This window comes from Odontesthes bonariensis, chromosome 22 (genome assembly GCF_027942865.1).
Source record: "Odontesthes bonariensis isolate fOdoBon6 chromosome 22, fOdoBon6.hap1, whole genome shotgun sequence".
Classification (NCBI taxonomy): Eukaryota; Metazoa; Chordata; class Actinopteri; order Atheriniformes; family Atherinopsidae; genus Odontesthes; species Odontesthes bonariensis.
This window is the reverse complement of record NC_134527.1, coordinates 6985398-7001272: the sequence shown is the minus strand read 5'-3', so window position 1 is coordinate 7001272 and position 15875 is coordinate 6985398. Positions and strand designations below refer to the sequence as shown.

At 41.2% G+C, this 15875-nt stretch overlaps 1 protein-coding gene across 14 annotated transcripts in view; it reads left to right on the top strand.

Annotated features, from left to right (window-relative positions):
* Positions 1-15875, top strand: part of vav2 (vav 2 guanine nucleotide exchange factor) — a 187182-nt gene that overhangs the window by 128639 nt on the left and 42668 nt on the right. For all 14 annotated transcript variants that reach the window (XM_075455542.1, XM_075455553.1, XM_075455548.1 and 11 more), the window contains one exon: positions 5598-5656. In XM_075455542.1, coding sequence (XP_075311657.1) covers positions 5598-5656 — 59 coding nt within the window. The remainder of the gene's footprint in view (positions 1-5597; positions 5657-15875) is intronic.

The following is a 15875-nucleotide window of genomic DNA, read 5'->3' as shown; positions in this document are numbered from 1 at the left end:
CATTCTGTGCCGTTGTTGCATGATCTGGAGTCATTAGTAACGCTGCTTGGTTCAGAATGTGGATTTACTCAGTGGTAGGGAACTATTGTGGCAACAATTCTGTCTCGCTCGTGTCTAAACCGTTTAGCTTGATCTGTGGTGAAAGAAAATCCTGCAAGCAAAGAGAGTGAATTCAACAGAAACCCACAGCAAAAAAAAATAAACTTAAAAAACTGCTTTTTGCCATTTTGAAGCAATGTCCAGGAGGTTTAGTTTGATTTTCGACATGTTTACGTCCATGCCGGATACATTTTTTTAGATGTTTACACTCATCAACATTGGAGACTTGCGTCATCATACAGCATAAGTGGTGGCTTTGTGGGCACTTGTGGTCCAACTCAACTTTTTCTGCCAATCATATGCATGAGAATCTTTAGTCCTGATGTTGGTGCAGATTTCTTTTCTTGCTACTTGAAGACATTTCATCTCTCATCTCAAAGGCATCTTTACATGAGAGATGAAATGTTTTCAGTTTCTTAACACCTTATAAGTCTGGCACTTCCCACCTTTCAGATGAAACGGAAGAAGAACTGATAAAATAAGTCCTCCTTTTTAGTTTCAGTCTCATACCCGGTCCTCAGCGGCTCTCCTCAGCTCCCCCTCAGCACCATCTCTGCCTTTCGCATGCTCTGTAGCCCTCTGCTTCATTGATCTCGGTGAGCTACTACAGAGGTGTGCGCACCTGCACAATCCCATGTTGCTACCTTGTGAGTGTGTGTTGATGCACACACGTGCAGACATGCTCTGACATACAGGCGTTTCCACGCATAAGTGAGCAAGCCCATGTCTGGTGATTTAGCGTGAAATGGGACAGGTCATGGACCTGACTACAGTACATTGGCAGGTGTTGACCATGCTGAACCGATCTTTGGAGAGCAATTTGCACATGTTGGCCACTGTTGCCCTTTTTCCCCTCAAGCAGCACAGGTTCAGATCGAATCAATACCCAAGGTCCTGAAGCTAAATAAGCTCTTAAATTGATCCGCTGGTACATATTCGCATCGATACGGTATCGATGGATGAAGGAAATGCATTACTGAAAGGCTTAAAAACCCTCCGCATCATCTGCATTATGTTCAGCTAACACACATTCGTCAATGTAAGCCAGAAGTGTGCATAAAGTTGTGTGTGGGACAAATGTGCTACGTAAGCTCCCAGCCGTTTAGTTTGGCACTGATAGTGCACGGGTGTGTTAAAGGTCAACAGCGGCGATCTCTCAGCCCCTCGCAAACCTTTCTGCACGTATGCAGTGAAATCCGTGTAATCAAGCAGCTGCAAGGTCCTCTTTGAGGGGATTTAGTGCCGTGTGGCAGGTGCCAATCTGACTGCAATAAGGATTTACGCAGGCCCGGCTCCTGATAGTATTCAGCAATTTCCTTGGAGACTAAGAGCAGTCATTCAAGAGGTTTTGTGCACGGTGCTCATTGTTCAAAGATGTGCCACTGTGTGTGCAGTCAAACAAAGTTTATGAGATTTGGGTTGTGTCTTTGTCCTGCACTTCTATCTGGAAGGATGAAAGTGCACCTGTGGCTCAGCGTTTGTTTTTGTATTTACACTTATCGAACATTTGATTAGGGACACTCCAAACAGCTTCGGTCCTCCGCGTTCAACGTATTCAACGGGATATTGGAAACATTCTTCGTGTGACCAGTCCCCAGTTCTTCCAAAGCCCAAAAGTGTTCCACCCCGTCATATACACTGAAGAGGCTTTTTAAATGTCATCTTTCAGGAAAACATGGCGACATGGTCACATCATCAACGGGCTGGGAGGCGAAGAGCAGCTGTATGGTACATCCATACAGCTGCTCTTCTGTGTTTAAGCGTGACTTAGCTTTTTGCTTTTCTTTTTATTCCAGTTATTCATGGCGTGAGCAAGTGTTTTTGTATTCAGGTTAATTTCTAGCTGGTCTAATGCTCTTTTCTCCCATTTTTCCATTTCCCCTTAAAGTAAAAAGTTATTTATTTCTTTTGTTTTGCTGCTGTCTAGTAATTCTGCTTTTATTGTCGCATCTATGTGGAACACTAAAAGAGGTATACAGCTCTCTTGGACCACCCCGAAAGATGAAAGAGTGGATGTTAATATGCAGTGTCATTTATGATATACAGTGGATTTGTGTATATTAAACAGGCTGTGTAATGAAAGTGTGTATTTGTGTGTTCACTCGGTACGTAATACACGGAAAAGAAAAAGAAACATGTTAAGGGGTGGGCAAAAAAAACTCCTGGAGGCAGTGGGACACAGACGCACGAACACAGAGACTCAGCCGTTCCTCTATTATTGATGGACATGCAGGGTTCCCTCTCGGCCATCTGCTCTCAGCTCTCCCACTCAGTGCCCCATTGCTTCGTGGCTTTCGCTTTCACAGGCTGGCATAAGCAGAGCAATGCTGCCTTATCAATGTGTGAACACCTCATAAATATATCCCAGTATTAGGGAGCTAGCTGTTGGATAAAGAACCAGGAGAAGGCAAAAAAATGAGAAAAAAAATTCAAGAGCGAACAGGATGAACTTCAGGTTTACCTCTCCGTTGGAGGGCTTCCAACAAATTGATTTGCAGTGCAAGACAAATGTCATGCCATGAGTGATCGCATCGGATTTAAACAGAATCGGTTTGTTTTGGGATGGATCGTCCTTCTTTATGTTTTCAGATCTTAATCAGATCACAGCCACACCCTCCGACTCTTAATAGCATATGGCTGCAGGTTTGTTTTTGTAATTTATGACAGTGCATATTCAGTCAAGTCACAGTTGCCAGGGGGAACCACGTCCTGCCTGCAGGTCTCTTTATTGGCTGCAGGGCAGTCACATGCAGGGCAACTTAGTGTCCAGCTGGGACAGGGGCCACATGTGGTGAGCTAGAAGGCGTGTAAGGTTGGCGTGTGTTTGCAAACACGGGGCTTTGGCTTCCGTAGATTCTGCTTGTTTAGTGGTAACTAGACTGCAAATTATTGTATTTCAGTGTCATGCAGAACTGACAAAAAAGTATCAGAAGTGTACAAGGATACGCCAGGAGCTATGGGGTTGTGATTAAGGTAAGATAATGGTTAAGGGCGATGGAAACAAAGTTATCACCCCACCATGTGACTTGTCTTTTCCCTATTCCTAATGGAGTTGGAGAGGCTTTATTTTCTGGCTAGCCCTGAGTTAAGACTCCCCGGGGAGTACGAGATGAGAGGGAAATTAATAATGTGTAGGGATCCAAAGGCTCTGACTGCATCAAAGGATCAAAAGGGGGCGGGGGTGGATTGGAGGCAGAAAGGAGAGCTGAAAACATGGGCAGAGAGAAGAAAGCACATACAGACACTCGGACCACCTTTGAGCAAAGGCTGGAAGGTAAGAGGAGTGACGTTAAGACACACATAAAAGAAGTCTGTTTACAAAAAAAAAAGCCTTTTAAGAAGACCGGCTCTAAAGAGGACACTCCATTTAAAAGTCCTGACGATATCTCTTGCAGCTCCCGTATTTTTTATTCAAGCTTTCAACCAACTCAGTCTTTTATTGATACTGACAGTGAAAGCATGACTCGGCATTTTTTCTCATTTGCTCAGCTGTCCTGAAAAATGTCATCATAAATGAGCGTTTCTCACATGCCAGTTTTTTAGGGCATTTTCTTCCTCTTCACGGCATAGAGGGCTAACATGAACTAAAAACCGAGAGCAAACTCCTAATGTTGATGAAATTTGAGAGGTGATATTAATAGGCCTTACCCTGTGATGTGTGAAAGTCACGCTAACACTGGCAATGCTGGCACACGCGTGTTTTGTCTCTCCAGGCCAGCCAGGCTTTGGTTCCCCCTGTGACCCATCTGGCTGGAAGCCAGCCGATCTGCCGTCCTTTGAACCTGGACTATCCTGAGCTGAGGGCAGCTGTGTTTATCCAAATCCCACTCCAGGCGGCATTAAATATTAATTGCTCTTAAATACCAAATTTTGCCATCCATCTGACAAGTTTAATTCACGCTTTTGAAGCAATTTCATGCTTACGATGCCTGCGAATTGATCTTAGTGTCTCACTTGCACAAAGATGATTTAGGCTGATGAGAGCCGAATAATTTGACGACACTGCTGTCTGCCATATGCAATCCCTCCCGACAGCGTGGCCAGGTGGGCAGAGTGCCACCAAGCAGCACAATGGGATTGATCCACAGGGATTTCTTAAACACACTGACCACTGGCTAAACCAAGACACCAAGCTTCGTTCGCATCTCCCCTCCCTTCTCTGCTTTTCTCTCCATCTTTGTGTCTCTTTTTGCTGCCCATCTGCACGGTAATGGTAGTACACTAACTTCATATTGGACCCATTAAGGAGGAATAGGACTTCTCACACTCTATGCAGCCCCTTAACTTTCCGAGAGATTTAGGGTTTGGTCAACAACACTTAAACAGAAGTGCTCTACGGGCCTAAAGTGCTGGTTTTCTTGTCGTGGCAGCCATTAGCGCAGGCTCAACTTGAATGATAAATACCACTGGTTCAGAGCCGTCGTTATTGTGTGCTTAGAGAAGCGGGAGTTGGATGAGAGGCTGTGGATGACACACCTGCCCATAAAGAGGTTGAGATAACACTTTTACTCCTCCCTGCCGAGGAGACATCTGGCCCTGCCACAGTGTCGCAGCCTGAAACACACCCAGGAGTGGGTAATGAGGCGTGGGAGACTGGGTTTGTGTTTTGTCAAATGTTTGTGTGTTGTGTGGGTGTGTTTTGTGGTCGGTGATTCCCTCGTCTTCCTGAATTAGCTTGCAAGCACGCCATCTGTATTACTGAACCATAAACCCACTCAGTGTGTGTCTCGTGAGTAGTATTGAGTCTAAACCTTTCAGTTCTAAAAACCGAGTACAGTGTGGTTGTAAAGAAATGATAAAGAAGTCTGAAAGGGAACTCGGAGCTTGCATTTTCGACCGAGCCCAACGGACTCTTTAGCATAATAAAGAAAGTAATGCAGATCACTATAGAATTTCTTTCCTTCTTTCTTTGGCAAATCAATTCAAAATAGGGACAAACAAATGGTGCTGAAAACACGTTCAGGCAAACAAATAAATTAAGTAGAACAAGGTCAAACAAGGAATCGTCAAATGCATTTACACGGTGGTATAAAAACTAAAGTGGCACCCAGCCGTCCATATCATGTGTTTCAATGTCACCATTAACATTGTGGACTGCATTATGTGCAGACACAGATGTGTGTGCAGCTGCATATGACTGAGAGGGGTTGCTAAGAGACACACAAGTAATGTTCCCCTGTTTAAGGACATGTGGAACTGCAACCAGGATCTTAGCTTTTAACTGTCAAACGTCCAAAACAGTTGGAGAGTGGCACAACCAAAAGTTGCCTTTTGCAACAGCTTTTTTTTTTTGTCAGTTGAAGTTAACTAATGCCTATGACTTACAATTTCATGACATCGGTCACAGTTTTTATCTTTATGTTGCCATTTCTATCGATTTGAGGTGTTAATATCACATTCTGACTATCTGAATATAGTCCCGTCTTCCTATTAAGTGCAGAAGTTAATGTTAGAAATGTGTAAGTCTATAGTTGACTGTTTAATATTTGTCATTTCAGGTCATCTCTGCTCTGTCCAGGATCTCCCACCACAGCATCGCACAAATCAAAGGCATCAGGTATGTGTCTAATGTGCGAGTCACCCATTCATCCATTCAGTTCAGCTGAATACAGACACTTTGTAGGCCCGTATTAAAATTGGCGATGCTATTAACTCATTTAAAAGCAAATTTACATTTTAAGCAATTAGCCGCAGCTTTTAGCCTACACTATCTTACAGAGTAAATTAATCCACACCACATTTCCATCTGTCACTCAAGCAGCACTGCGTCATTATGAGTCAGACTACCTCTTTGTATGCAGGGATGGTCATTTCTGTTTTTTACTAATTGTGGAGAGGCTGAGGAAATCTTTCACACAGCTTTATCTGGGCAGGAATGGGCGTCTGATCTCTCTTCATCTGCTCAATGTGCTTGGAGCGTGGTGTCTCGCAGACGCCACATAAAAAGCCATTTTATCTGTCTTAATACGTTGATGGTGCCTGCCCATTAGGAGCCGTGCCAGGAAATGAAAGGAGAAAAAAAAGCACGAGACAGAGCAGGTCCCCTGCGATTAATAAAGACAACACAGCTTGCAGACTGCTAGTTTATTGCTGCCTTTCCTTGCTGACTGTTTTGCTGTGTGGTGTCAGAATCCATACTCCATCGGGACACTCAGAACCCAAGTCAGGACCCTGGTAATGCACAGATACATAAATGAGGGTGAAATTAATGCTATGGCACAAAATGTTTGATCAGTGACCCGTTAGAATTCAAAAGTTGCTGTCCGTAAATAGTACAGACCACAAACCGTACAGGCAGATGCTTCAAACTGTTACTTTTTGCTTTGTAATCCAACACCTGATGAATTAGCCAATGTTAATTCAGTAAAGTTCACCACAAAAATAAAATTCGAATACATTCGGTTCCCCGTTTATTTCGAATTCATTCGAACAAAAGAAAAACTCACGAAGTGTCGGAAAAGTTGCAACAAAAACACTTTGTTTGAACAGTGTAAGCAAATGATTCAGTGATCAAGTGAAGCAAGAGATTATTTACCAATTCCAGGTGTGTGTACATGAAGGGAATGCCCGCCCGCCCAATGACTAACATTGTGTGAGAAAAAAGGGAAGTTTGACGAAGAAGAATACATTTGTATGAAATGCATATTCATATATCTGACTAAATTCCTTTCACACTTAAAGGAAAACACCAATATGCCTTTTCTTTTTTTTTTATGTGAGGTCGTGTCAAGTACATTTGAGTTGTCAGTGTCTTACCTGCAGTGCACAGCGGTCACAGTGCTCTCAGTTTGGTGACTCAGGGCGGATTTCTAGTAGGCGCTTTAAGGTTGAAAATGATTCAGAAAGTGACTTTGAGAAGGAAATGTTTTCATATTTCCATCTAAAAAGATAAAAAAAATGTTATTGTATTTCAAGCGAAAACTGTATTGTGGATTTTTACAACACGTTACTTTTGCATCAGACAGACATGGTCTGGGTTGCCACGCAGTGTTTCACAACCTGGACCGTAAATAAGCAGGATGTTCTGTGGATGACAAAATGTACACATCTGTCTCCTGTACACGTGACACGGTGTAAAAATCCGCAATGCAACATTCACACAAATGAGTTGTTACATGAGTTGTTTTAGATTGGAAAAAAAAGATCTTCTTCTACCCCTCTGAGTAGGTTTTAACTTAGCTCGCCTGTGAATGACTGCCATAAAGGACCTCACACAACCTCACTCTAAGAGAAGAAAAAAGGAATATGCCTCGAGGCGGGGAGCTGGTCACAACACACCAAGAGAACAAATTTTCAATCAGAGATGACGATGAACTAAGGTCACATTCGATTCTGGGCCTGAAAAAGAAAACATTGAATTACTGTAGCTTATTAAATGCTACACTGGACTAAATCCTCAGGGAACATGTCATTAAGGGTAATGGTTATCTTGGCTAAGATGAATCTAACACACAATCGTGTGCATTCTGTTTGCAAATGATCAGCCATAATTATTGAAAACGTTGCATGTGGAAAACCTTTCAAGGAAAACAAAACACAAGTTTCTGTTTCCTTCCTCTTGCTGACGAGGTTAGAAAAAATAACTCTGAATGAGTTAGAGCTGATGTGCTGAAAGAAGCTTATAAATATATGAATGTATGCATATACATGTGTGCGTATTGGGGTTTTTGTAAAGGGTGAAGAAACAATTATCTAAAACAATGAGCTCATAATTGCAAATTAGTTCTGTGATATTGACACAGGTGAAAATTGGAAACCATATGCTTCATGTTTAGCTTGATTTAAACCTATAAAATATGAGCTGGCACAGCTGGGTACTCTGTGTTAGAATGATATGCACCTTCCTGGAAATGTAGCTACGCGTTGGGCCACTCTGTGATTGGTCCGTTCGGTATGTAAAGTAAACAAATCAATACGCCGTAATTTGTCATGTTTGCATGTTATGTTGCTTTAGTGTGAAGCAATATTGTTTTCATAGCTGTGCCATTCAGTGGGAGTTGCATGATTCCAACATTTTCCCTCCTTTCTCAATTACAGTAAATTCAGTAAAAGTGCTGGTTATTCAACACTTATTTCCAACAGGGGCCAACCACACACTCATTTTAATACCTAATATAGCCTTAAGATATTTCTTGCCTCTTACCATTCCCACTTAAGGCTTTACAGATTTACAGAGGAGCATATGATGAATACAAATCCAAGGCCACGAACAGCAGGATGTGAAGAGGGCAGTTACACAAAGTTCCCTTGTCACTGTTATGAAGGCATTAAGGCAAAGTTAGGCTAAAACAAGATAACAGCATTAAAATGTAGAGCAGAAGAAAATCAGAAAAACCAAAGAAACACAAGAACATTTTTTTTAGTAATTAAACTAAGTTCGATATGCTGTTTCTTCAGCATCAGAGCTGAGGAATAAAAGCTGAATTCTTTCAATCTCAACAGATCTATGCACATCTCTTCATGTTTCATTACTCAGAGCAAAGCAGCATCGAAAAATACAAAAGATTTACAATAAAGTTTTCAGATCAGCTCATAAATAAACACGAAGGAAAGCCAGAACAAGGAGAACTAAGCCGTCTACTGTGGTGCAGCGCCCTACAGATTCATTGAAATGCTGTTCAAATAAAGAGTATCTTGACATTTAATTTCATATTTCTAGCCATGCAGTCAATGTTACAAATGTTGACCGTGGTCAGGTGGGCTGTGCAGTGAATTATTAAGGAGGGAGTCGTCAAGGTCTTCTCTGAAATCATCTGGCTCCTCCGAGGCAATAATGAAAGACATGGTTCATGAGTCAGAAGAAGCAGGTGCATCTGTCTATCACTGAGTTGCCCTCCGTGCTTCAAAACGGTGTGATCAGAAGATTATTAAAATGCTTCAGCTCATCTTCAACCTTTTTCGGTCATTCGATTTTAAAAAAGGGACAAATCCCACCTTGTAAAAGCATATTTCTGTTTTTAATCAATTAAATCTCTCTCTCTCTCTCTCTCTCTCTCTCTCTATCTATCTATCTATCTATCTATCTATCTATCTATATATCTATCTATATATATATATATTTTATTAAAAAAAGATTTAAGGCTGTGAAGCTCTAAATAGAGATCTTTAAGTCAGATTCGACTCTAGTCTTTCATCATGTTAAAACATTCTCTAAAAGGCCAAATGAGAAGACCATGTCAGATGATAGATTTTTTTTTTTTCTTTTGAGAAAGCGATTTAAAGGAACTTTCCCTGCACCTCAGAGTGGAGCTTCAGACAATGACCCCAGGATCATGATGCTGTCAGTCACACACCGTGTCAGACTATCCATTCAGCTTTAAAGTAACCCTGAAAATTCCTCAGTGCATTCATTGCCTCAGGATTTATCATTGATCTTGTCTGTTCACTGTGATCACACCTCAGTAGTTCACACAGTTGCATGACCACAAATATTTACTGTATAGTATGCACTCCTCTTAATTTCTTCTTTTACGTTACCTGCTTCATGTACATAATTCTGACTGAATCTTGTTGTACGATGTCCTCAAACTTTCAAATTAATGTTAAACAGATGAGTGTGAAATGGCAAAAGGTCCCTCTAAATTTGTTTGCTGGGGTTTTTCTTTAGGCTTATTTTTCTCCTCTGAGCAACAGACAGAAAGCTTTGCACCACTGAAAAAAACTCACTGAATTATACGAGGCAGGGGGATCTGTACATATTATGTATGGATTCATTTTGGACATAGCAAGAGGGGGTATTACAAAAAAGTTTGAACTATTGATGCTTACATTTTATTAGCAAAGCATCAACTGTCTATCAGAAACAGGACTTGAGTCTGTATGTTCCCATCTCTCTGTGTCTCTCATGAGCCGACCTTGTGTTTCTCACTGTTCCTCCTCAGTATTAGTGTGTCATCCTTTGTCCTGTTTTTCCGACCGACCTTTTTTCCTGCTGCTTATCTTTGCTTTCCTCAGCAGACCCCACTTTAACCCTCAACCCTTCTGTCACATCCCTGCTGTTTCGTTGACTTAAGCTTGCATCGAGATTTGAAAAGGGAGTTTACAGCGGATCCATCTGCTTCATGTTGTCATACTGTGCATGGTGTCATCGAAGAACAGTCCAGCAGCCAACATATGCGACGTTGTGTGGGGGCGCAATGAAATGTGACATGGGTGGCGCATATCTGAAGAGGTTGCTACTGCTGAACTACAGAGGTTTTTGGTGCAACATATGTTGCGATCAAAATGTCATCTTTTTTTCAGGGAAACCTTTGCTTATTTAAACAAGACATTGCCAAATCCCACTCTGTGTGTACAGCAGCATGGACCCATGGTAAAGGAGGCTCTAAATGGGCCAGCCTGCAGTCCCTGTGGACACCCATATTTGGCACAATGCACATTAAAATACAACAAAAGAGTGCTTGAAATGATACGCATATTTCAAGGAAGGATTTCTTTATATGTTTCCCTTATTTATACACATGAGCATAAATAATGTTAAATAAATCAATAAAACCTCAGGAACTGGATACACCATGTGATCCTGGCTTTAAATTATTTGTATACCGTTAGATGGTACCACCCAACTGGACTTACAAATACCATAAGTGGCACACTTCAGTTTGCTGGATCACTCTTGATGATAAAAACGCAAACAATAAATGAGATTAATTAGTGCTAGAAAAGAAAGAAAATGGTGGGAAAAAAAACTCCCAGCTTGAATAGCTTGAATAGAATTGACACAATAAAGAAATATTAGGGTGCTAATCAAATGTCGCCGGCTAACTGTTGATCTACACATTGATTAATGACAGAAGTCTTCGTCTTGTGAAAAATATAATTAAAACATATTAATTTGATATATATAGATGGGTAGATATGCGGCTTAATTTAGTTAGCGCCCTGCCCTCCTGTTCCATTCCACATTCCACACATTAGTATGCAGGTATCACATGGCACATCTAGTCTTTAGTTTTCACTTAGGCCATATGAAAGCATGCTGTGTGATCATTTCACACATAAAATTGTTAATATGACTCAAACCTGCAACAAAAAGAAAGTGCAGCACTCATATATTACATGGCCTGCACTCCCCCTCCCCTGGCAGAGCAGCTTTATGGACAGGAATGGCACAATAAGTGGCAAAGTGCACTCTCTTTCTCCAGCTCCAGCAATTTATCGACCCCTGCAGCAACGAAGTCGTGTCCTGGGACATGATACTCCTTCCACTGCTGACTATTTGAGCCGCCTTCACACATAACAGCTACAGTGTTGTTCTGCTGTTCGACAATAGTTGATCAATGGGACCAGCTCACTGCGGCTTTGTACAGCACACATATGCCAACAATTCTCCCAACACCAGGAGGGCGTGCAGACATGATCACAGACGGATTGGGGTGCTTTACTATAAGGCAGTTTAATCTTGAAAGCAGGAGGAGGAGAAGAGCGATTAAATGGTACAGTGCAGTGAAATTTGAGAAAAAAAACTTTTAAAGTTTTTTCTCCATTTTAAGCTTGCTTGTTTAGGAAGGTTTCACCTGTAGAGATGTACACTATTGTCCATTGTCCTGGCCTTAAAGTAAGAGTTAAGTAACAGGAAGAAAGATGGATAACATATCCAGAAGAAGAGGGCTTTAAAAAGAAACCAAAGCGATAGATTCTCTCTGAACCTTTTCTAAGTAAAAATTGAAAGTAAGAGAGAGGCACTCATCAATTGGCCGGATTTCATCTTTACCAGCCGATCACTCTCAGATCCATCTGATGCTTTGCCAATTAGATGTGCATGAATGAGTGTCAGGATGGTTCATTGTCCTCCTACAGCACCATAATGCTAATATCGCAGTCACTGACACATTACCATGGGTTTAGAGGACATAAAAGCCCAATCTTAATTTCCCCACTTGGCCCTACCCTTCTGTTTATCAGGAATAAGTTGCCTCTTGTTTTTTTTTTTTTGCTGTTCTTTAGAAGTAGTGGTCATCTAACCATTTAACTGGGGCATTAGGGGATACAGTGGAACCTCGGTTTTCGTGATCAATCCGTCTGACAAAAATAAACAAATGTATGAAAACTGAAGCAATATTTCCCATAAGAAAAAATGGAAATCCAATTAATCCATTCTAGACACCCAAAAATATTAACAAAATATTCATTTTTATAGAGAATAACTATAGTTTTACATACATAAATCAATGATTAATGAAATGGATAAATGAACATTTAACATCACTTTTACCTTTTTTAAAGACTCTTGTTGGCGTATGGAAGACTGCGGGGGAGAGGTTATTATTTGGAAGGGGAATCCCCCTCCATAAGGACCCGATCTGGGGTTACTTCCCTTCTTTGTCTTATTTTTGACGAACGTGCGGGGTGATCCTCACTCAATGTGAAACAAAGTCACTGCTTTGTGTGGGCGCTTGATTCCAGGAAATAATTTTCAACTGTACGAAAACCGAGCGGATGAACCAAAACAAAAAATTCTGCTAAAAACTGCATCGTATGAAAACTAAGGCTTGCGAAAACTAAGGTTTAGATGATCACTACTCCGTGGTCCCGAAAAGACAAAAAGCACCTTATGGCTGAAAAATAAACGGGTATTGCCAATTGGCAGGGCCAAAGGTTGCAGGTTGTTGTGACATTTTTGTTAATTCATACTCGGTGTACATACCCAGAGCCAACACAACCAAGCAATCTTGTCACTTCATGATGTGCACTCCACCTACTTAAGGATTTACATCCATTCTAATTTACAACAGTAGTAATTATGATAAGGCAAAAAATGAGCTGCAAGCTTCTTTCAGAACAGTGAGCTGTTCTCAGATATGAACGACCAGCACTGTGACAGAGGAGTAGCCTTCGCCATCTCTCATGCTAGCATGGTAGCTCATGTTGGTGGGATATATTGGAATTTTTTTTTAACGTAAATAAACAAAATAATCCAGTAACAAAGACTGCTCTACCTAAGTGAGGAGAATGTCCTGTAACCAGGACATTTTTTTTCTGTGTTTGAGCTTCTCAAAGCTGAACCAACACAGCCAGATAAGGCATTTCAAAGTTTAATTATTTATAAAGTTTATGCTAAACCAAATGGGCCTAGGTTCTCTGCACATGCTCCCAGGTTCCACGCATTTCCAACGTTACATTGTGCCAACCTACTGTCACCTAAAGCATCTGCAGACTGTCGTTTTAAGAAAGTGGAACTCTGAACCGGTCAAGAAATTTGCAATCGACGCACCTCTGGAAGGCCTAAATTCTCTTTATTTACTGTACAAGAATAGTTTCCTGTCAAATATACTGACAACCAATAAAAGTAAATTAAATCAGGGGTCATGTCAATAACGTCAATATTGGGGAATTCACAAGTGTTGTAAAGAAACAACAAATTCTCCAAATAGAAAACTAATCACTTTGTAGCCCAATATCCTCCCTGGTTTACACAATACAGATTTAATCATGCATGAGGGAAAGACCATAGAGCAGAGATTAAATGCCAGGAGACGGCTCATCAGAGGTGTGCTGATGAAATTATGAACGTAGTTCAATTACCCCCCATAGCATCATTTCAGGAAAATGAAAACTGCCGATCTGGATGCTGCCTGGCTCCACAAAACAACACCGAGATGATAGATACGTGCACGTTGCTCCACAAACTACTTTGTAATTAGATTTTGCCCTGTGGGACTCCATTAATAACTTAAAATATAATGCACACTTCATTGGAGGGGGCCATCAAATGTGGATGGGTTACTACGCTCTGGAGGAGGCCCCTTCTGCGCTTCATAAGTGTGAGGGAGAAGTTAACAGAAATCAGACGAGGCAGATTTTGTAAAAGTATTGCTCGTAATTAGCTTTTCGAAATAAAAGTTTTAATGAAGTTGCAGCTGTTGAACAAGAGAAAGTGCCGCAGAGTGAATGTATGAGAGAAGAATGTGGAGACCACAGGATTCAGCGTGTTTGTGTGTGTGTTTGTGTGTATGTATGTGTGTGTGTGTGTGTGTGTGTGTGTGTGAGCTGACCTTTGACTATTTAGCTGACCATTCATTAACCCGAAGACAGACACACTCTGTGACCGCTGCTTTAATTATGCAGCGGCTGATAGATACCACTCACAAACACACACACACACACACGCACACTGTTTTTATGCTTTCACTGTACTTTTACAATGAGCTGCAGCAATTGGCCTTTTCTCTCTTACGGGCCACTTCAGTTGCCTCTTTAGGAGGATGCAGGCTGCGGGGAAGTGACTAAGATCAAACACAGTAAAGGCTTTCAGAGCCATGAGAGCTTTGAAGGTCTTGTCTGTGACACTAAACTGTCCCCATCAACTCCCCGCTGACTGCCCCACTGAGGCAGCTACATCAAAGCTACAGATGTGCATGTTTCTATGCTCGTTTTCCTGCTATATTATATTTCTTATTTTCTTTCCACATGGCGACGCCGGGCACATAATTGTCAATAAAAAGCATCAGTTACTGAATGCACGAGGTAACGATATAGACCCAGAATGTAAAAAAAAATACAAGGCAACCTGCAAACAGTATTGTTAGTACAGAAGCTGGTACAGAACTTCCAAAGAAGCCTAAATTCAACACCTAATTCACCTAGAAGAACATCGATTCAAATTATAACAGGGAATCAAATTCATACTACAGGCTCCTCCGGGCTAACTTTTTGCTGCTCCTGACTGAATGAGATATTTGGAGTTGTATTCTTGGCTCAATATATTCTGCAGGGCAGTTGATACATTTGGTTTTGAGAAATGACTGCAGGCAGACACACTGCTGTTTAGTGCAGCTGTCCCTGGACAGTTTGTGCCATGCTGTTGCTCTGCTTTACAAGATGTTTAAATTTTCTGGTCCAGTCCACAGACCTGTTTTTCCCACAAATGTTGGGGTTGCACAGAGAGCACTGCATGAAAAACACACGGTGATTCTTTCTTTGCAGTGACTTTAGCTCATAAACTTATAAACCATGTTTTATGGTGGAAGAAACAGATATTTGCCCCAATCAGTGTGATGCTCTTCGTCCTGTCCACAGAAATTTGTAGCTGCAGGGATGCAGGAGGATCTAAATGATTGTCTTTTTTTTAAAGCACCTTCGCCTCATTCCATCCTGCTGTTTCAGTTATTATATGCTCACGATAAAAGAAAAGACAACAGACAAAACAAAATGGGGTATGCGGAACCAAATCACACTTGTGCACTTAGTTCGAAAATGAAGTCGCAGTCTGGAGCCCAGTTTAATAATGAGGTAGAAGGGTAATCATCTTTTATCTATGAGTGAAGGGATCCAACACTGAAGATTTAATTTCCTATTATAAGGAATTGACTTTGCTGTAGAGGCAGGTCCTACATGTATCAGCTGAAATCCTGGAAACTTAAGATTTCGTGACAAAATTGAGCTCTTGGATACGCTGTGCTCCATCTTACACAATGAGTCGTGTCGTCGGTTGAATATATTGGGTTATTATGCATTCCCGACATAGTGAGCACAATGGTGTCCTTTCTGTTTAACAGACTTGGAGGTTTTGTTTCGCTTCTGTCTGCGCATGATCTCCCCTTTGTTTTCTTTCATTCGTGTACCACGGGCGAACAAGCTTTCCTTTCTTTTTTTTTTTTTCTTTTTTTTTTTCCTTGTCCTGTCCAGCAATATGGCAGCAGAATTGTAATCTGAATACCGTTTATGTGAAACACATTTGCTATGCCAAGGGAAGCTTTATGAATGTAAAGCTCCCCTTGACGCCCATCAACTTCTCATTTTTATTTATTTATTTTTGTTACAATATTTAACATGAT